The following is a 21,632-nucleotide window of genomic DNA, read 5'->3' on the forward strand; positions in this document are numbered from 1 at the left end:
TTTAAATCCCAATTCCAATGAGAGGACTCATCAATCACAGCATCTCTGCTGATCTGGATTTTATTTGAAGCAAGGTTATAAACCTTATAACCTTTTGAGGCACTAGCATAGCCCAAAAAGATCCCCTGTTATGACTTCTAATCTAACTTGGTTCTTTTAACAGTTAGAATATGAATATAACAAATTGATCTGAAAACCTTTAGATGCTTTGCTATAGGATTCAATCCAGACCAAGCCTCTACCGGAGTCTTTTATTCTACTACCTTTGTTGGTAATATGTTCAACAAATAGATAGTTGTGAATGCCGCTTCTGCCCAGAACTCCTTTGGTATGTTCTTTTTTGCTAACAGACATTTGTCTATTTCTACTACTGATATGCTTTTCCTTTCAGAAACACCATTTTGTTCTGGAGAATAAGTAACAAAAAACTGATGATCTATTCCATTTCTGAAACAGAAGTTTTGAAATTCGCGAGAAGTGTACTCCTTCTCGCTATCTGATCTCAAAGCCTTCAACTTGCACGCAATCGCTTAAATCTCTCCTAATATTCATATAGTTCCTCAGAGTCCCTTTATTTGATACCACTGATTTCTCTCCTAATGCCAATGACTTTTGAAGTAGGAAAGTATTTGCTCAAGAAGACTCTTACCATGCTGGCCCATGAGGTGATAGATCTGGGTGGCAAATAGGACAGCCAATCTTTGACAGAATCATCAAGGGAGAAAGGAAAATCTTTGAGTTTAACATATTCTTCAGAAATACCTTAAGGTCTCATTGTTGAGCACACAATATGAAATTCTTTTAGGTGCTTTATGTGGGTCCTCATTTTCTGGACCTCTAAATTTTGAAAAGAAATAAATTAATCATGTTTTTATTTCAAAAGGGGCTATCAAAGGTGGATAGGTAATGCATAGAGGTGCTTGATCTCCCACGGATGTGGCTAGTTCGCGAAGAGTCCTTTCTTGTGCCATTGGAACTCTTACCTTGGCGTTTTCAGCTTCAATTTCAGCAAAGACAGCAAGTGATTCAACTTCTACAGGTGCTCGGTGGGGTGCTTTTGGTGCAGCAGCTTGCATACCAACTGATGTTGGTTCTGTCACTAGTGCAGCGAGTTGTGCAGTAGATTGTGCAGCAAATTCCAGGTTTGTTGTTGTCTCTTCACTTGTTGTAGATGGGGATGGTTTTGAGGCTTGGTTCCTCGAGTTTGCTTGTCTCCTCAAATTCTTTGTAGTATGTTCAATTTCTAGATCGTAAAACAAATTCTCTTTACGTCCAGCCCTGGTCATGAAAGGAAAATACGTTAGTTTGAATCAGTTCCCAAATAACGGCGCCAATTTTTATGGGTGTCGAAACCACAAAAAAATAACCTATTAAAATATCAACAATTAAGAATTGCATATAGTGGTAATAGGATTGAATCCACAGGGAATTGACACTATGACTTTCCAAATAATGACTAGGGCAAATAAACAATGAAAATAAAATAAGGGGGTTTTATAATGAGTGAAATAATAATTAAAGTAATTAAACAAAGCAATAATTAAAAGATAAATAAATCAATGTAAACAAGCTATAGTTGAAGTGTATGATCCAATTCAGTTTGAGAATTGATCATTGATACTTGAATTCTTTTATTCATTTCAATAAATTAGTTTTGGTTATGAAAGACGCTCCACATAACCAAATCTCTCCTTAGGTTTAGATTAATTAGGAAACATTCGCTAATTAATCACTAGCCAATAAATCGCCCAAAGAACGTTCTTGAGATTTTTACTTATCAACTGTCAACTGTTTTAAGTAATAGAGAGACTTAATTTTAACTGACCAGCCGCATCGTGAATTTGAGTTAGATTATGCAACTTATTAGTTGTTACACTAATTGTTACTTGCATTTGAATAATCTAAGTAATTACAGACTTTAGGCATTCAAACTAATAATATACTACTTTGAAATCAAGAACAACGGGCCCTATTGATCCAATGACAAAGCAATAATAAGATGAAGAACAGAATTTGCATAAATATTGAAGAATAAAATATTAAAAATGGAGTTTAGATCTTCCAATTCATATAGAAACTGAAATTTCTTTCTAACTTCAACTAGAGATAGAGTTTTTAACCACTTATGGTTTACAAAGAAGAAACAAAAGAGAAAAAGGGATGAGAAGGGTGATTCAGTGCTTTCTCCAGAATAGGGTGTGTGATCAGATGCTCCTTTGCTGCCTTCAATGTTGTGTTTAAGTAGGTGTTGAAACCCTAGCAGCAACCCTTTTTGAAATGGAATTCTCCTTTGATTTGATTTTGGATTCCTTCTTTAGATGAATTTCTTCATGAATAGAAGTCCTTGGTTTAAGGAAGTCTTTGTGCAGCATGTTTTGAGGAGATTCTAGCGTGGGTTCTGCGTGTTTAATGTGATGACCGGGTCTCTAAATTTTCAAATTTGAAATTTTTTCACCTGCTGCTGTTTCTGTGCAACCTGTCCATTTGCCCAGTTGATTTGGGCAAATCGTTCTAGGCAAATCACTGTCTGAGAATTTATGCAAGTCTGGTCAGTTTCAGTGTTGGGTTTTTGTGCAATCCTCTAGTCAATTTGTTGATTTGCCCAGTTGATTTGGACAAATCATTCTGGACAAATCACTATCTGCAGGTCTTATCAGTTTTGGGTTTCTTTGCAATCTTCTGGCTCTGTGAAATACACTGGACAATTTACCCAAATCGTCCGGTCAAGTCAATTTCCATATTTTTTAGGCCATTTTTATCAAATTTTCTTTTTTATGCTTTTTTGCAAAATATGACAAAAATACAAAATTATTTATAAAATATTTAATTTAGTACTAATAATAGTAGAAAAATATACCTAAGTTATGTTCGATCATCTACCTCTTCTTTAATTGCAATAAAGGCCTATAGATCCCATTCTACTTCATTTTCATGTGAAGTTGATGCAGCAGTATTGCCTTCTTCATTCTTGTGTTAGCAATTTCGAGAAAAATGACCATTCTTGCCATAATTATTACTTTCACCATTCTTTCTGAAATTTCTTATCTTTCCATTCATTATATTATTGTGAGTGCCACATTTTGCTCCTCTGGTTGGGAGCTTCAATAGTGGCAACCTTTCTACCAATTTTCTTTCTGAATTCTCCTTTCTACCAAACAGGAGTTGCTTCAATGAGCGATATATAGGTCTAATGTCCTGTCTAAATAGTGAATGTAAAATGGAAGGAGATGATTCTCTAATTACAAGTGTTGGCGTAGATAGAGAAAAAAAAAAGGGCGAATGATTGTGGCAAAGTCCTCGATGGAGCTTTTCATGGTGGAAAAGTTGGTTGTGCGAGACTAGGGAGGCTAGGAATTTTTTTTTTCTTTTTAGAATTGCTCATCTTTTTCCCACTCTCTTTCTCTCGTTCTCTTTATTATTAGTCAACCTTGAATTAAATGGAAGAATTTAAATTATTATAAAAATTAAAACTAATAAAATAACTTAATATTAAATTTTTTATAATTTAAAAAATATTTTATTATATTTTTAAAATTAAAAAATCAACAAATAAATTTTTTTATAATATAAAAATTAAATAATAAAGTTTCCAATAAATAATCATCGGCTCGCCCTCTCTCCTGTTCGTCCAACATCAGAAAAGCGAAAGATCATTGCTCTCCCAATAGGTTAAAAAGTTGGAATTGGCTCGCTATATATATAAACACAAAGACTGACTATTAAACTGGATTTGAATTCAGCAGAATTTGGTGAATTGACTATTAGATCTACATGTGCCTATAAAATAACTATGAATCTCTTATGAAAATTACGTACTTCACTATTGAAAACCACACTCCATTATCTTCTAACTCTTTAAAAACTCTGGTCAGGAAAACAAAAATCTTTGAAAATAACTGTGGTTGACTTGGGTGCCACCCTCACTTTTTTCTTCTTTTCCTTTTTTTAATTGAAAGCTTATACATTTGGTAAGAATCTATAAATCCACAATTAACAACATCAAATATTTATATTAAACTATATTAATTTATTTTACAAAGCACTCTATATCAAAAAGTGTGCATCATTTAAGAATATAATAATAATAATTTAATCAATTATTTCGATTAAATTCTTTGTTTGCGTATTGACACGTAATTAATATATTATAATAAATCACATTATTTTAATAAATAGATTTATTTTATGTTTATATTGATTAATAGCTTTTTAACATTATTTAGTACTAAACCCTTGAAGTCCAACAAATAATATTATTGAAAAAATAACTGAAAAGATTTTAACAAATGACTAAAATTAATAACCCTGAGCCATATAAGAGAATTAATTAACCATTAAAAAAGAAGAAGAAGAAGGAGTTGGTGAAAAGATTTTAGCTGCTCAAAGTCAAAGAATCTGATCAAATTAAATTGAAAATTTCCAAAAGCCCATAGTTTATAAACTAAACCATTTTCGTTTTTTCTGCATGTTTATAAAAGCCGTGGTCCAAAGGCACCACACTGATGTGATTTCCACCCTCAATTCAGAACCTTCATGATCTCTTGTAACTGCCGTACATGTTTACTCATAATTCAGGCTATTGCAATAGATTATTGGGATAATAGAATTGCTAGGAATTGATTGGTTTTAACTTGTTGGTATAAAAATTGCTTTTAAGTCTATCAGATCTCGAATTCAAATTACCAACTGTATTTAAAAAAAAAAAAAAAAGGGGACTGCTGGGAACCATGCATGCATAGATTAATAAATTTGATTGACGGTATTTATCTTTTAAATACAAATTTGTAATCTTTTCAAAAGGTTCATACTATTATGTTGCAAAGTTCTTTATGAGGGATATATTTCCTATTTATCTCATCTTGCAGAAATTACAAATTTACATTCTGATCTTTTTATCAATAATTTTCAAAATAAATTTATTCTGTTTATAGCTACAATCTAGGAATAATTGCAATATTTTAAACAATTCCAACTTCGGATTTAACAATAAATTGGTTCACTTTTCTGTAAGTACCAGTAATAACTCCTCATGCAGGAAATCAGCAAATATTTTCCAACTTATGACGGGCAGCTACTAGGTTGGACGACACCTGAAGCTTTTCCATTGGCATTGTTACAGGATGCATCTGCTGGTCGATTATTGTAAGTGATCTTTACATCCTCCATTCTGATCCCAGTGCATGGATTCCTTTTACTGCAATCAAATTTCACTGCAACTTCTGTGGCTGATGTTCCATGGATGTCTTGGTATGTCACATCGTTAATTTTAACGCCAGATGCCTGTTCCATGAACAAAATATATTAATATTGCAAAAAAAAAAAGAGCTCTTTACACAGTTTGGTAAAAATTTTTGTTTAATTACCTGGCCAGGACAATTTTTGTTATGTGGGCAGTAATTTTGGTCGATTACTATAGGATTATTGACATTGTTCATAGCAACATGTTGGAAGATAATGTTCCTAGCAAATCCACTACTGGGTCTCCCCCAAGACTTGATTCTTAGCCCATTTTGAGTACCAGCAATCCTGGCAGATTTAACTGTCACATTCTGCACTCCAGCCTCTCGAAGATCCTTGCCTAAACTTCCAATGCTGCAAGCAACACTCATTGATCATATATTCATCATCTTACAAAAAAACTAGCAGTACTAAAGTTTTCTAAAATACCTAATCCCATGGCCAGGACCACATATAAAGTTTTCTATCCACAAGTTGGTGGTGCCAGGGCCAATTGAAATGCAGTCATCTCCAGTTCCAACCTTTGAGTTCAAGATTGTTACATCACTTGACATTTGAACATGGATGCCGTCGGTGTTGGGGCTGTTACCAGGGCTGGAAACTGTAATTCCTTGTAGTTTTGCATTGTGGCAGCCATTGATGTCAATATTGAACATTTGGCTGTTTAGTGATGTCAACCCAGTGATTGCGATATTTCTTGACCCAGAAAAGCGTAAGGACTGCACATAAGCATAACAAAGAATAGAACATTTAATCATTAGTATATTTGCATGAAGAGGAATTTTTTTTTTTTTAAAAAGCAAGAGGTTAATATTTAATTTAATTTTAAAAATAATGAGAAGCACCGTCTTTCAGTGCTCTTACAGTATTTTACAAATTTCGGTGAAAACAGGTACTTAAATATATTGTGACACAAATGCAATTAAAAATAAAGAGATTTGCAGAGAATTTTTTACATACCGTTGCACCGCTGGGGCAATGCTTGCCAGATGCCTTACAGGACCACAAGCCACTGCCTTGACCATCAAGGACGCCTCCAGAAACCGTAACCCCATTGACATTCTCAAAATGGAGCCAATTTCCAGCATTACCAATTGCCCAAATATCAGATGGAGCCACAAGTGTTCCATCTATACTTATTAAGATTGCAGTGTTCTTGCATGGACCCTGGAACAGGATTTTGCTGATAAAGAACCTCCCTGCCGATATTTTAATGGTGGCAGGCCTAGTAGATGCACATGCATGTTTCCATGCGGATATAAAAGCCCTGGTAGAGTCAGTTGTGCCATCTGGTTTGGCTCCATAAGTGAGCACATTGTATTGGGCTCCTGTTGCTAAAGACGAGGCAAGGGAAATAAAGATCGAAATAAGAATGAAAGAACTCATATTGGTATGTATATGTAATAAAGAGAAAGAGAATCTTGAGAGTTTGTATACTGAATTGCTGTAGGAAGATGGCAAGGTTCGAGCTCTTGGGGGCTATTTATAGGGATATGCGTGCAATAAGCACATGAGATATGACAGGACAGTTACATCCAATCTCCTTCCCAATATGACCTTACTTCAGACAGTATACTTCTTGGTAATCATGGTTGGCCAATAATACTTTCTGATATATTAAATAAAGACGGAGAGAGAGAAAAGGTTGGCCAAAAATACTTTAGACCTTCGTCTATCTTATTTTATTTGGGAAGATAATAAAAAAATGTAAAAGTACATAACTTGTCCTTGTATGTATTTTGATGGGAATGCATACGTAATGGCCTGTAACGTTTATGGGTTTGCCATTTTTTCTTTATAAATATATAAATTAAATGAAAAGGGAGAATTTAAATTTAAAGATGTACTGAGATATCTATTTATCATCATATTGTATATGATAATAATTTTTATAAGTGCAGCATGAGTGACAATTGTATATTAGATAGATAGTTCAAGTTGGAGTGGTCAATTCATGGTATACATACAACCTTCTTTTAAAAAAATTACCAATATGATATTATGCAATATTAGCTATATTTTTCTTATGAAAAATTAGTCATTTATTAATATAAGTAATAGAAAGTAAATACAGTAGAATATCATTTAGTAAAACTTTTATTTAGAGTCGATTTATCAAAGTAGAATAGTATATATATAGTAATAGCTAGTCCATTATCTTATTGGACAACAAAAAAAACGGATTAATAATGTGGTTGGAAACAGAACTGAATTATGATTGATCAATTTATAAAAGAGAAGATGTGAGATGATTGACACCTATAAGTAATCACTTTGACGCTCAAATCAGTAAATTGATAGAATTGACGAATGTAATGAATTAAATAATAATTTTTTTCATTATTTTTCTAATATTTATCACATTAGGCTAGAATTATGAAATATAGCCAAGCAATTATTATTTATCATTAACTGTTTATTACTAATATTAATGAAAAAAAATTCTTTTTTTAGTAACTGTTGTCTGATATGATAAATCTATTTTCAATAGTAAAGAAAAACTATAATATCAATCAATTCTGGAGAGCTGACAAATAGGAGAAATTATTTTATGCAAGTATTCAATTTATAATAGATAATTTTTAAGTAATTAATGTTACTTTATAACAATTGCACCATAAAATTTTTGCAAACGTAGACAGAATCAATGCATGCTTCTTTATAAGTGAATATGGAGGTAAACGTGGGAATATGAAAGTGGAAAAGGTGAACTGGAAATGAAGAAATTGTGCAGCCACCTGCCTGTGTCTGTTGTAGTTGGGCTGTGTTTCAAGAAAATGATGGTATGCATATCCTCTTGGGTTCATTAACAAAAAAAATTAAAAATATATATGATTTTTATATATTTTAATTAATATAAATAAACAAAAATTATTTTATTGGTGGTACCAAATTAGTTAACTGCCTAACTATAAATTAGAAACTTTTCCTTCTTTTATGTTGATAACCATATTAAAGTTACTACAAAAACATGTTTCGCCTGTTTTACTTTTCTTTTATCGTTCTTAGTTCACAACTTCATGTCTCTGAATCCTTAATCCATGCTTCATACCCAGATGCCCGTCAAAATTAAATAAATAAATAAATGAATCTATATGCATTAATACGATCTTTAAAATTTTCACTAAAAATTTAGAGTGATTGAGTGTAACAGCTTATTTAAAATAAATTCATATTATGACCTACTCTCTTTTAAAAATTAAAATTTCAAAAGAGGATGGTAGCCTTTATGGCAGAAATTAGGAAATTTGGATACCAAATTATAATAATTTAGTGACCAAGTAGAAATTTTTATATATTTTTTATTTTTTATAGTTGTGTCAATTTAAATAAATTGATATATTCTTTTATTATATTTTAAATTATTTTTAAAATTTTTTAGAAAGGAGTGATTAATTGACCACTATCAAATTATTTTATAAATACATTAATTAATTTATTTTAAAAGAGTTCAAATTATGTATAGTATTATTCAAGTAAGAACAAACTCTAGGTACCTTGCAGCCACTCTTAGCTTCATCATTGTGTATTAATCTATATATATATATATATATATATATATATAATCTTCCAAAATTTCACAAGAAGGCATTTTTTTTTATATGAGTCAAGAAATTTTAAATTTATTATAATTAATATGTAAATATAAGATCTGAAATATAGGTACATATATATTTTTTTAAAAAAAAAATAGAAGTTTTGGACGTTTCTAGCTTTGATCTAAAAACGATTCTTAACGATTTATTACAGTTGCTTGCAAATACTGGCTGCTTTTTGTGTACAATTTCTTTCCCCTTAGGTTAGAACAAGTGGCAAAAAGTGATTTGATAATTGCTTAAAAAGTCAAACAAATCAAATCTTGGTGGGGTGCGATCGAGAAGTTTAGTGGTATTCCTTAGTTTTGGGAGCTTCTCAATGTTCTAAACGGTCCAAGTGTCAGAATTTCATTTGTTACTACGACAAATAGTCAAATCACCTATGTACGTAAGGCTTGTCAACCGTAAGTTTTGTCTTCTTTTGCTTTTACACGCATCTGTACTTGTCTATGCCACAAACGCAGAATAAAATACTATACATATAAGGAATACATTAATAATAAAATAAAAACCTTCAATCATAAAAGAAAAATATTGTTTTTTTACTTCTCATCTTTGTACAAAAAAAGAAAGTATTAAAGAAAATTGTTTATATTAAAACTATAATTTTACTTCTACATCTTTTAAAAATAAAATACAGAGATATATTACAATTTTAAATATTTTGCTCTAGAATTTATTTTTTACTCTAATTTTCTTTCTTTCATTATTTTCAATAAAGATATTATTATATATTGAAAGACCATTGAAAACCAATTCAAGTTGGTTTAAAGCAAAAGAAAATCAAGAGGTTGTTCCACAAGTGCAATTGAAGGTCATTGAAGGCTTAGAGTTAGGTTCTTAAGTCATATGATTAATGTATAAAAGTAGAAGAAAAGTGTTGTCAATGAATATTTATTTAATTTTATTTATTTTTAAAATGTTTCATTTTTATAAAATGTGTCTAACTCTATAAGTGTTTAAGCTATTTATCAAAATATTTGAAACAAAAATGAAGTGATTTTGTTGTTTTATCAATGTTTTGAAACAGTAACAAACCGCTTAATTTGCTAACTCCTTTCGTATTCTTTAAACCATCTTTATACTAGTTTTTATAAAAAGATAAAATAATAGTTATTTTCATTAAAATGTATTTTTAAATATCCCGACAAGTGTCAAATGGTCTAAAATATTATTTGGACTATAAATGCTTCATTATTTTGCATTTAATAAAAGTCTTGAGAAGCTCTAAATTTTTGAAATCATATTTATTGTCTTGCTTCCATTTCAAATGCTTTTAAAAATTATTTATTGTGCTCCATTGGCAAACTTAATCTCTTAATTAAATCTTTTTAGATTTTGATTTGTATTGAGTGAGTTAAGTGAAAAACCAACATTAATTTTTATTTGTGTGGGTTGTTCAAGAACCTAGTGAAACTTGAAGAGTTAGAGTATCAGAGTAAAGGATGTTGAATCCATCAATTTAGGGTAAATGAGTATTGATCCCATAGATATCTTAATCCTATTTAATTTAAATGATAAATTTAAAATAGAAGAGTAGTTTAATACAAAAAGCGAAAGAAAGTAGTTGTGCCGGGCAAACCAATATAAATTTGAAAGGAAAAAAATAATAATAAACAATGTAATTGAAGTTTGAGAAACAAATAAATAGTTAAAACTTTTAGCTGAATGTAATCAAATTAAAGTGTTTTACAGAAAATAATTCATGTTATTATCTATTGTTTGGTTATAGTGGTCAAACACGTGAATCCCAATAATTCTTCCTTATGAATAAATTAATCTGTTTCGCGCTTAAATTAATTCCTAGTCAACTAACAATCTCAACATGCATATAGATTTAATTAGTCAACTGCATTAAGAGAGAAGAATTCAAATTTGATCAATAAAAACACGCAATTTATTTAAATCAAATCTATCAATTTCTTAACATAAATTAATATGTTAATTGCTACTTGTTATTAACCCAATTAAACAATTACGAATTTAATTAAATTAATTAGCTATAGGTTGTTTTCTCAAGAGATTCAATATACCTCTTGAATTTTCAAGAAAACAACAATGGAGTTGGTGTTTCTCGAAATCATAAATTGACAAAAAATAGAAATAAGATGAAGCGAATTGAAGTGCATAACCTCACAACTTGAACAAATCTCAATTTAATTTAACCTTTAACCAAAAATAATTGTTTAGCCTCTCATAACCATAATAAAATTATAACAACTAAGCAAAAGAAGAAGAAAAGAAAAAGAAAAAAATGGAGAAGAGAGTGGGGGCAGCAAGAGAGGAAATAAGAGTGAGAGGTAGAATATGATTCTTTGGGTTTAATACTAAGAGCCTTTATATAAGCATAAAAGGATAAAACTTAATAATTTAAAATAAAATCTACTACTCCTATCTTATCTCTATTGTAATCTGATTGAGTTTGATTCAATTTGATCCTATTTGAAATTGATCTTATCCTTGCTTAGGTGGTAAAATTTATCTTATCTCTCCATCACTTTGGCCTACAGGTTTGGTCGATGTTGTAACCTTCCAGTACAAAAATCCTTTAAATCAGTTTTTTTCGTTCCTTTTCTCAACTTCTGCCCTCAAACCTGTTCAAAATTAAATTCAAATTAAAATTGAATATTTATATCAAAATTATAGTAAAATCATGAAATTAAATGAGAAAAAAATTGTGAATTTTGCAACTCATCAGATTCCTTCACACTTGCACCTTTGCTTGTCCTCAAGCACAGAAATTAAAATAAAACAATAAAACATAGCCCTGTCCTCAACCAATCTGAAATTTAATTTGTCTAAAACAAAAAACCAAATTGTCATGCAATAGGATGATAGCAGAAATAGCTTAATTTCACCAAAGTTCACTTCAACAAGTTTCATGTTTAAAACGTGTTTCTCAAGTCATAAAGTTGATCCTCAATTTAATTTCAAGCACATAAAATATTAGAATGTCATATAATATTAAACTGCCTTTTTGAAAGAATAGAATCTTAGAAATTCTTTACTAGACCAATAAAATTTAAAGACTTGAGGGTTTATTATTTATTATTTACACTTCCTACTATATCTTGCCTGAAACCGATAAAGTGAACATGAAACAAATGGTTACTGAGCCACTTGCCCCAGGTTATTCAGCTTAGATGGCTACTAGTTCTACTCATAGTTACCTAATAAAAAGGTATGAGCGAGTTTTTATAACGGTCCAAAAGGGGTGATACTCTTCCAAACACCGATTTCTCCATACAGAATCACCTTAAGAGGTCACCAAGTATCGCACTACTTGGGCCATCGGGCTGGTAACCAATTGATCAAGCAACTAAAGGAGTGGGTCATAGGAGTATATTTATTTCTAAATTTTATTATTATTATTATTATTTTTTATTTGATGACACCCCTTAACTTTCACGTAAACATATAGTCCAGATAATGTCCTTCAAATCATTCTCAATAAAGGGCAGCAACTAATTTAAAAGAACATACATTCATAATCCAACTATTTAAATAAGGATCATACTTCATGAGCTTTCAAAACAGGTCTTAAAAATAAAACTAACAAAATGAACAATGATAAATTTATTCTATTTAAGCCAGCATACAAATGGCATAAGAACTTGTATTCTACGATAAAGGACATATCAATTTCTCATGACAAGTAAGGAGCTGTAAAAAAGAATTATTTATTTATTATTATCTTTTTTTTTATTTATTTTTTATTTTGAATAAAATGATGCTAATACTGAAATATCATAAAAAAAATAAATAAATATGAGAAATAATTTAGCAAGTGTGAGTGCTGAGAAACAGCTGAAAATCATAAAACAGATGAAGTATTTATAGACTTGGGCAAGCCTCTAGCTCAAACAGCAAAAACGCAGAGAAAAAAAAAAAAAATTTTAAAATTTTTTTCAGAACACAACAAAAATATATCCAGAATCAATCAATCTCATCAATCACAAAAACACTTCTATTTCTATTTCATATCTCCTCCCCCCCCATACTTACTCCTCAATATCTCCCCCCCCCACACTTACTGTAATACCCGGCTAGACTCCGGTATCGGAATTCCTACCGTCCGGTGGAATCTCGGGTGTCGGAGACCTCTAGAAGGGTAGAACTATGTTTTCATAAAATGTTTTAATGTGTTTTATATTTTTAAGTTAGAAGAAAATGAGTTTTTGCATGAAAACAACCTTGGAGGAAAACTCAGGTTCGGCCGCCGAACATGCATGCGTTTCGGGTGTGCCTTAGGCCCCCGAAAGTATAAGTGAGGGAAGTCCAGGTTCGGCCGCCGAACATGGCATGCATGCGGAGGCACTTTTGGCTCCCGAACGTGGCCTGGCCAGCCACCTATAAAGGGGTCCCTTAGCCGAAATGGACGAGCTTTTCTCCCCATTTACGGCCAAGGTGAGCTCTTCGCCATCCCTCGCCGGTTTTGAGTTCCTTCCTTCAAATCTTTCTTGATTTTCATTAGTTTTACCATTGTTTTCAAGATTTTAAGCATTTGAGCAAGTTTTGGAGCTTGGAGGTTCAAGGAACTCTCTCTCTCCCATTTTCCGAGCTAGGGTCGTTCTCCTCTCGATCTTCAAGAGGTAAGGGCCGATCTTGAGCTTATTGCGTGTTTTAAGTAAGTTTTAAGTAGATCTATGGGGTAGAATGCATGTTTAGCTTATGGTTAGGTTTATGGGTTTATGTTGTGTTTATGAACAATGTGGATGTTTGATGTGTTGTAGATGGGGTTTAAGTTAGTTGAAGCCCCTAGGAACTTGTATGCTTGAGTATGCATGTTGTAGAATAGGATAAATGCATGTTTGGAAGGTTTGGGAGGCATTTGTGCATGAGGAGTTAAAGTTTCTGCCCTTTGGCAGAAACCAGGTTCGACAGCCGAAGGACTTTCGGCCGCCGAACATGACTGGGAGGCAAGCCTTTCGGCTGCCGAAGCCTGCCCCCGAAAAGAGACTTTCGTCTCTGGAGGGCACTTTCGGCCGCCGAAGGTGCCGCCGAACCTGCCTGACTTTCGGCTCTGGAGGGACTTTCGGCCGCCGAAGGTGCCACCGAAAGTGCCCTGTGCAGCCCTCCTTTGCATGATTTTCCATGATGTTTTGAGGTGTTTTAAGGGAGTTTTTGGGGAGTATTTTTAGAGTCATGTTCTAGTATGTTTGGTCCCTCATTTGAGTCCACCTGTGTAGGTTCGGACCCGAGGAACCGAGGACCCCAGCAGTGAGTTCAGCTGCTTCGGTGTTGTCAGAGTCAGCCAGCGGTGAGTGGAACTAAACTTAATCTTTTAAATTGAGAAATTAAATGTTTTTATCATGTTTCATGCATCATGATTATGCAATAGGATGATTGCATTAGATTTCACGAATATGTTGCATCGCATTCTTTGTTGTTGATGTGGGTGAATGTTGGATGACCCAATTAGTCCCTGAGGAAAGACCAGGACCCCATTCTACGGCCTGGCACGGATATGGAACTCGAAGACCAGGAGCCCAGAGGAGGCCCTGGGGCAATGGTAAGTAATGTATGATATGACAGGAAGACCAGGACCCCATGCTACGGCCTGGCACAAATGATGCTGGGACTATTTGGTGACAAGTTCACCCAACCCTTATGTGAATTGTCTGTGTTATGATGCATTTCATTGGAGCATGTTAATATGTTTTTATGGTTCTACTCACTGGGCTTTTAGCTCACCCCTCTCCCTTTAACCCCCAGGCTTGCAGGTACAGGATAGAGCAGGAGGTCGGATAGAGTAAAGTCATGGTTATGTAATAGCTATCAATGGACATGATTAAATTGTAATGTAATGTCTTATACAGTTATGGTATGTAATGATGATGTATTGAGGATTAGAAATTGTGCTTGACCGAGTTTGTATAGTAATCCCTTTTGATACATGATCTATAGAATGTTTTATGATGTTTATGTTCAACCAAGCTTAATTCATGTATGTTATGATACCCCATTGGAGCATTTGATGAGGGCTCCAGTGTGTGGTTTATGTTATGTTATGAGTATGCACAGGTTGAGCTTGGTTTATGGAAAAGGAAAAGTTTACAGGTTTATAAGTATGTATGATCATGTATGGGATTTGACAGGTTCACAGGTTATATGTCAGGCTTGCTACGGGTCCCGGCGGCCTTAAGCCGATCTGGATCCTAGCGCCGGTAGCGGTCCGATTTTCGGGTCGTTACAGAGTGGTATCAGAGCCCTAGGTTCATATAGTCGGATCTAGAGTGTCGGGCTCATAGATGTTATAGAAGGTCAAGCACAATAGGAAAGATCATGTCCACTAGGATAGGATGTGGAGTCCTGTCTTGTATGATGATGTGAAATGCCATGATAATATGCATGTGCATTAATGCTATGCTATGATATGTGATGTATGTGATGCGGGTTCATGTGTTTCCACATGAACCATATGGTGCTAATGTTTGTTTGTTATGTGCTGTTTTTCAGAAAACAGGATGAGAGGAACTCGTCGATCTGCACGATTGACTAGAGTGCCGCCTGAGGATGAGGGCATGAGCGCCCGTCCTCCTGCATTGCCTAGGGCAATGTCTAGTAGGTCTAACAGAGAAAGAGCAGCAAGAGACCCTAGAAGGTCTCTGGATTTGGGTAGAAGCAGATCAGTGAGGGGAACAGTTCAGGGAGGAATGTCAGAGGACGTGGGGGATGATATGGATGTAGATCAGAGGAGGGATGGCAGTCTGGGAGTTAGCATGTCAGAAGAAGGTATGGGAGAGTCCCAAGGAGGCACTCAGGCCTCGGGATTTGTTCAGCCACCCCACTACCCACACTTCTCACAAAATCCCGGGTATTCGATGGGAGGTACATCGGATTACCCTAGCTTTACCCCTTATCCCACACAGATGCCATACCCACCCTACTACCCACCATACTCACAGTACCCGATGTATCCACCCCCACCCTACTATCCAAATCCAGTAAACCCTACCACAGAAAATGTTGCACCTCCTCCACCATCAGCAGAAACCCCAGTTCTAGAAACTCAATTACCTAGGCCTAGCTCATCTGGTGGGAGCAAGGTCAAGATGACTGAATATATGAAGCTGGGTGCTCCCCAGTTTGAATCAGGCGATGGCCCGTTTGTGTATCTTGAGAGGGTCAAGACAATTATAGAGGAGTTAGGGGCGGATGACAGTAGAGCCATCCAGATGGCTGGGTTCACATTAAAATGCAAGAAAGCCCGAGAGTGGTTTAAGAATTATGTGAGCCCGAGGGTGGAAAGCTTATCTTGGGAGGAGTTTGCAAACGAGTTTGTAGGATGGGCTTTCCCTGACAGTTTAAGAGAACTGAAGATGATAGAGTTTGAGCAGTTGAGGCAGACAGATGAAATGAGTGTAGAGGAGTACACCGACAGATTCTTGGAGCTGTTGCCTTTTGCTGGGCAGAGTCTGGACACAGATTCGAAGAAGTCAAGGAGGTATGTCATGAAACTTCATTCCAGGTATTCCTCCTTGATTCAGTCAGTGGACAGGGAGAGCTTCCATGCCATAGTAGATATGGCCAGGAAAATGGAGGCAGTGCCATCATTCAGGGGACAGTTAAGCAGTCAGTGGCACAGTCTTCTGGTCCTAAAACCCCGGGTGGGGGAAGGTTAGATCCCTCTACCCTGAGTGCAGCAGCTTCAGGCAGCAAGAGATGGGGCAAAGCCAAGACTAAGAAGAACAAGTTCTAGAGCAAAGTCAAGTCCAGTCTGGGATTTGGGAGTGGCTCAAGCTCTGGTGCGGATAATGCAGTTTGTGCAAGGTGTGGTAAGCCACACAAGGGAGTATGTCGGTTTGGGACGACGGCCTATTTCAGATGTGGTCAGGTGGGGCATATGGCTCGAGAATGTCCAAGAGCAGTCCCGATGGCACAGTCCCAGCAGACAGCTTCAGGTAGTGTAGCGCAGCCAGCAGCTCCAGCCACGACTCAGGCCAGTGGCAGAGGCAGAGGGAGAGGGGCAGCCTCTTCTTCAGCGGGTTTCAGAGGTGAAGGTCCATCAACTCCAGCACGGATCTTCACAATGACACAGCAGGAGGCAGATGCATCTAACACCGTGGTGGCAGGTAACTTAGTCATTGGTTGTTCAGATGTGTATGCCTTGATGGACCCTGGTGCATCTCATTCTTTTATTGCTCCGAGAGCCGTGGAGAGGTTGGGTCTAATGATCTCTGGGTTAGAGTGTCCTCTCTGGGTCAGTGGACCCAAGTGTGATCCATCAGTGGCAGAGTCAGTCTGCAGTGTAGTCCTGTGTTTGTTGAGGGAAGATGCTTGTCCGCCAACCTGGTGGTTCTAGATTTGACAGATTTTGACGTCATTCTAGGGATGGACTGGTTATCTATCCATGGTGCTACCTTGGACTGCAGGGACAAGGTAGTCAGGTTCAGAAGTCAGGATGGGTCAGAGGTCGTCTTCAGGGGAGACAGGAGGGGTACACCTAGAGGTCTGATATCAGCTCTTCAGGCTCGTAGGTTGCTTAGGAGGGGATGTCAGGGGTATTTGGCTCATGTGAGAGAGCTTAGCAGTCAGGTTAGAGAGCCCGCCTCGGTGCCGGTGGTCAGAGAGTTTTTGGACGTGTTCTCAGACGAGCTGTCAGGTTTACCACCTACTAGGGAGATAGAGTTCGAGATAGAACTGATGTCTGGAACCCGACCGATCTCTATCCCTCCTTACAGGATGGCGCCAGCAGAATTGAAAGAGTTGAAGGAGCAGTTACAGGAGCTAGTAGACAAGGGCTTCATCCGACCGAGTACGTCACCCTGGGGTGCTCCAGTTTTGTTTGTGAGAAAGAAGGATGGATCCCTCAGACTTTGTATCGACTACAGGCAGTTGAACAAAGTCACTACCAAGAACAGGTACCCTTTGCCAAGGATCGATGATCTATTCGACCAGCTAGCAGGAGCGGGTTGTTTCTCTAAAATAGATCTGAGGTCCGGGTATCATCAGCTGAGGATCAGAGAGGAAGATGTGCCAAAGACAGCTTTCAGAACCAGATATGGGCATTTTGAGTTCCTTGTGATGCCGTTCGGGTTAACCAACGCCCCTGCAGCATTCATGGATCTCATGAACAGAGTGTTTAGCCAGTACCTGGATCACTTTGTTATTGTCTTCATAGATGATATCTTGGTGTATTCCAGGAATAAAGAGGAGCATGCCCATCATCTGAGGTTGGTTCTACAGACCCTGAGGGAGCATGGCTTGTATGCCAAGTTCTCCAAGTGTGAGTTCTGGCTGAGGAGCATTTCATTCTTGGGGCATGTGGTGTCAGAAAATGGAATAGAGGTAGACCCCAAAAAGGTAGAAGCTGTGGCTAACTGGCCTAGACCCACTTTAGTGTCAGAGATCAGAAGTTTCTTGGGTTTGGAAGGTTACTACAGGAGGTTCGTTCAGGACTTCTCAAAAATTGCAGCTCCTCTGACTAGACTAACCAGGAAGAATCAGAAGTTTGTGTGGACCGACCAGTGTGAAGAGAGTTTTGAAGAGCTTAAGAAGAGACTAACATCGACACCAGTGTTAGCTTTGCCAGCTAGCAGTGAGGACTTCACAGTCTTCTGTGATGCATCCCGAGTGGGTTTGGGTTGTGTGTTAATGCAGAATGAAAGGGTGATTGCTTATGCTTCTAGACAACTGAAGAAGCATGAGCTGAATTACCCCACACATGACCTAGAGATGGCAGCAGTAATCTTTGCACTCAAGATGTGGAGGCACTACCTCTATGGGGTTAAATGTGAGATCTTCACGGATCATAAAAGCCTACAGTACATCCTGAGTCAAAGAGATTTGAACTTGAGACAGAGAAGATGGGTAGAACTGCTGAGTGATTATGATTGCAAGATTCAGTATCATCCGGGTAAGGCGAATGTTGTGGCAGACGCCCTAAGCCGGAAATCACTAGGCAGTTTATCCCATATCACGGCGGAGAGGAGACCAGTGGTGAAAGAGTTTTACAAACTCATTGATGAAGGTCTACAGTTGGAGTTGTCTGGTACAGGTGCTTTAGTTGCCCAAATGAGAGTGGCACCCGTGTTTCTGGAGCAGGTGGCTCAGAAACAGCATGAGGACCCAGAGTTAGTGAAGATTGCCAGGACTGTTCAGTCAGGCAAAGACAGCGAGTTCAGATTCGACAACAAGAGGATCCTCCACTATGGGAGTCGATTGTGTGTACCAGATGACGTAGGGCTAAAAGGAGACATTATGAGAGAGGCTCATAATGCAAGATACAACATTCACCCCGGAGCCACCAAGATGTATCAAGATCTGAAGAAGGTTTATTGGTGGCCAGCTATGAAGAGAGAAGTGGCACAGTTTGTGTCAGCCTGCGAAGTGTGTCAAAGGGTGAAGCTGGAACATCAGAAGCCGGCTAGAATGCTTAACCCGCTACCTATTCCAGAGTGGAAATGGGAGAATATAGCTATGGACTTCGTAGTGGGGTTACCGGTGACGTCCAACAGATTGGACTCCATATGGGTGATTGTGGACAGACTCACCAAATCTGCTCACTTCATCCCTGTCAGGAGTGGCTATTATGTGGACAAATTGGCACAGGTGTATGTTGACGAGATTGTCAGGCTGCATGGGGTTCCTGTTTCTATAGTGTCCGATAGAGGACCCCAATTCACCTCCAGGTTTTGGCGGAGTCTGCAGGATGCCATGGGTACCAGGTTGGATTTTAGCACTACTTTCCATCCACAGACGGACGGACAGTCGGAGAGGACCATCCAGACAATAGAGGATATGCTTAGAATGTGTGTGCTGGACTTTGGCGGTTCTTGGAGGCAGCATCTACCTTTGGTGGAGTTTGCCTATAATAACAGCCATCATGCTAGCATCGGGATGGCTCCATATGAAGCTTTGTATGGGAGGAAGTGCAGATCACCTGTTTGCTGGGAAGAAGTTGGAGAAAAGGCCTTGGCACGGCCTGAGCTAGTAGAAATCACCAGCAGAGTGGTACCCTTAATCAGAGAAAGAATCAAGACTGCTGCAAGCAAACAGAAGAGTTATACAGATATCCTCAGAAGAAAAGTAGAGTTTCAGGAGGGGGATCTGGTATTGCTCAAGGTGTCTCCTATGAAAGGAGTGGTTCACTTCGGGAAGAAAGGTAAGCTATCTCCACGATACATCGGACCCTTTGAAGTTTTGCAAAAGATTGGGAATGTATCGTACAAGCTGGATTTACCTGCTTCAATGGAAAGAATCCATTCGGTTTTCCATGTTTCTATGTTGAGGAAGTTCGTGTCAGATCCGGGCAAGGTTCTTAGTGAGCCTGATGTGGAGATCCAAGAGAATCTCACCTATGTTGAGCAGCCGGTACGGATCCTAGACACCCAAATCAAAAAGTTGAGGAACAAGGAAATCCCGATGGTGAAAGTCCTTTGGAACCACCACAATCTGGAAGAATGCACCTGGGAGACACGGGAGTCCATGCTCCAGCAATATCCTTATCTTTTCTAAGGTTAGTCTCTTATATGTTTCATGTGTTTTATGTGTATGATATGTTGTATGCCTTGCATGTGCTAGTTGAGGAACATTCGGGGACGAATGTTCTTAAAGGGGAGAGAATGTAATACCCGGCTAGACTCCGGTATCGGAATTCCTACCGTCCGGTGGAATCTCGGGTGTCGGAGACCTCTAGAAGGGTAGAACTATGTTTTCATAAAATGTTTTAATGTGTTTTATGTTTTTAAGTTAGAAGAAAATGAGTTTTTACATGAAAACAACCTTGGAGGAAAACTCAGGTTCGGCCGCCGAACCTCAAGTTCGGCCGCCGAACATGCATGCGTTTTGGGTGTGCCTTAGGCCCCCGAAAGTATAAGTGAGGGAAGTCCAGGTTCGGCCGCCGAACCTCAAGTTCGGCCGCCGAACATGGCATGCATGCAGAGGCACTTTCGGCTCCCGAACGTGGCCTGGCCAGCCACCTATAAAGGGGTCCCTTAGCCGAAATGGACGAGCTTTTCTCCCCATTTTCGGCCAAGGTGAGCTCTCCGCCATCCCTCGCCGGTTTTGAGTTCCTTCCTTCAAATCTTTCTCGATTTTCATTAGTTTTACCCTTGTTTTGAAGATTTTGAGCATTTGAGCAAGTTTTGGAGCTTGGAGGTTCAAGGAACTCTCTCTCTCCCATTTTTTGAGCTAGGGTCGTTCTCCTCTCGATCTTCAAGAGGTAAGGGCGGATCTTGAGCTTATTGCATGTTTTAAGTAAGTTTTAAGTAGATCTATGGGGTAGAATGCATGTTTAGCTTATGGTTAGGTTTATGGGTTTATGTTGTGTTTATGAACAATGTGGATGTTTGATGTGTTGTAGATGGAGTTTAAGTTAGTTGAAGCCCCTAGGAACTTGTATGCTTGAGTATGCATGTTGTAGAATAGGATAAATGCATGTTTGGAAGGTTTGGGAGGCATTTGTGCATGAGGAGCTGAAGTTTCTGCCCTTTGGCAGAAACCAGGTTCGGCAGCCGAAGGACTTTCGGCCGCCGAACATGACTGGGAGGCAAGCCTTTCGGCTGCCGAAGCCTGCCCCCGAAAAGAGACTTTCGTCTCTGGAGGGCACTTTCGGCCTCCGAAGGTGCCGCCGAACCTGCCTGACTTTCGGCTCTGGAGGGACTTTCGGCCGCCGAAGGTGCCGCCGAAAGTGCCCTGTGCAGCCCTCCTTTGCATGATTTTCCATGATGTTTTGAGGTGTTTTAAGAGGGTTTTTGGGGAGTATTTTTAGAGTCATGTTCTAGTATGTTTGGTCCCTCATTTGAGTCCACCTGTGTAGGTTCGGACCCGAGGAACCGAGGACCCCAGCAGTGA

At 37.5% G+C, this 21,632-nt stretch overlaps 1 protein-coding gene across 1 annotated transcript; it reads right to left on the bottom strand.

Annotated features, from left to right (window-relative positions):
* Positions 1-5,058: 5,058 nt before the first annotated feature.
* LOC110615372 (polygalacturonase) lies at positions 5,059-6,624 on the bottom strand. The gene is made up of 4 exons (XM_021757216.1): positions 6,199-6,624; positions 5,668-5,957; positions 5,364-5,592; positions 5,059-5,280 (listed from the first exon to the last, which is right to left on the bottom strand). Exons 1-4 carry the CDS (start codon positions 6,622-6,624, stop codon positions 5,059-5,061), a joined length of 1,167 nt encoding a protein of 388 aa, XP_021612908.1.
* Between the last annotated feature and the right edge of the window lie 15,008 nt (positions 6,625-21,632).

The sequence above is a fragment of the Manihot esculenta genome, chromosome 5 (assembly GCF_001659605.2).
Source record: "Manihot esculenta cultivar AM560-2 chromosome 5, M.esculenta_v8, whole genome shotgun sequence".
NCBI classification, from domain to species: Eukaryota; Viridiplantae; Streptophyta; class Magnoliopsida; order Malpighiales; family Euphorbiaceae; genus Manihot; species Manihot esculenta.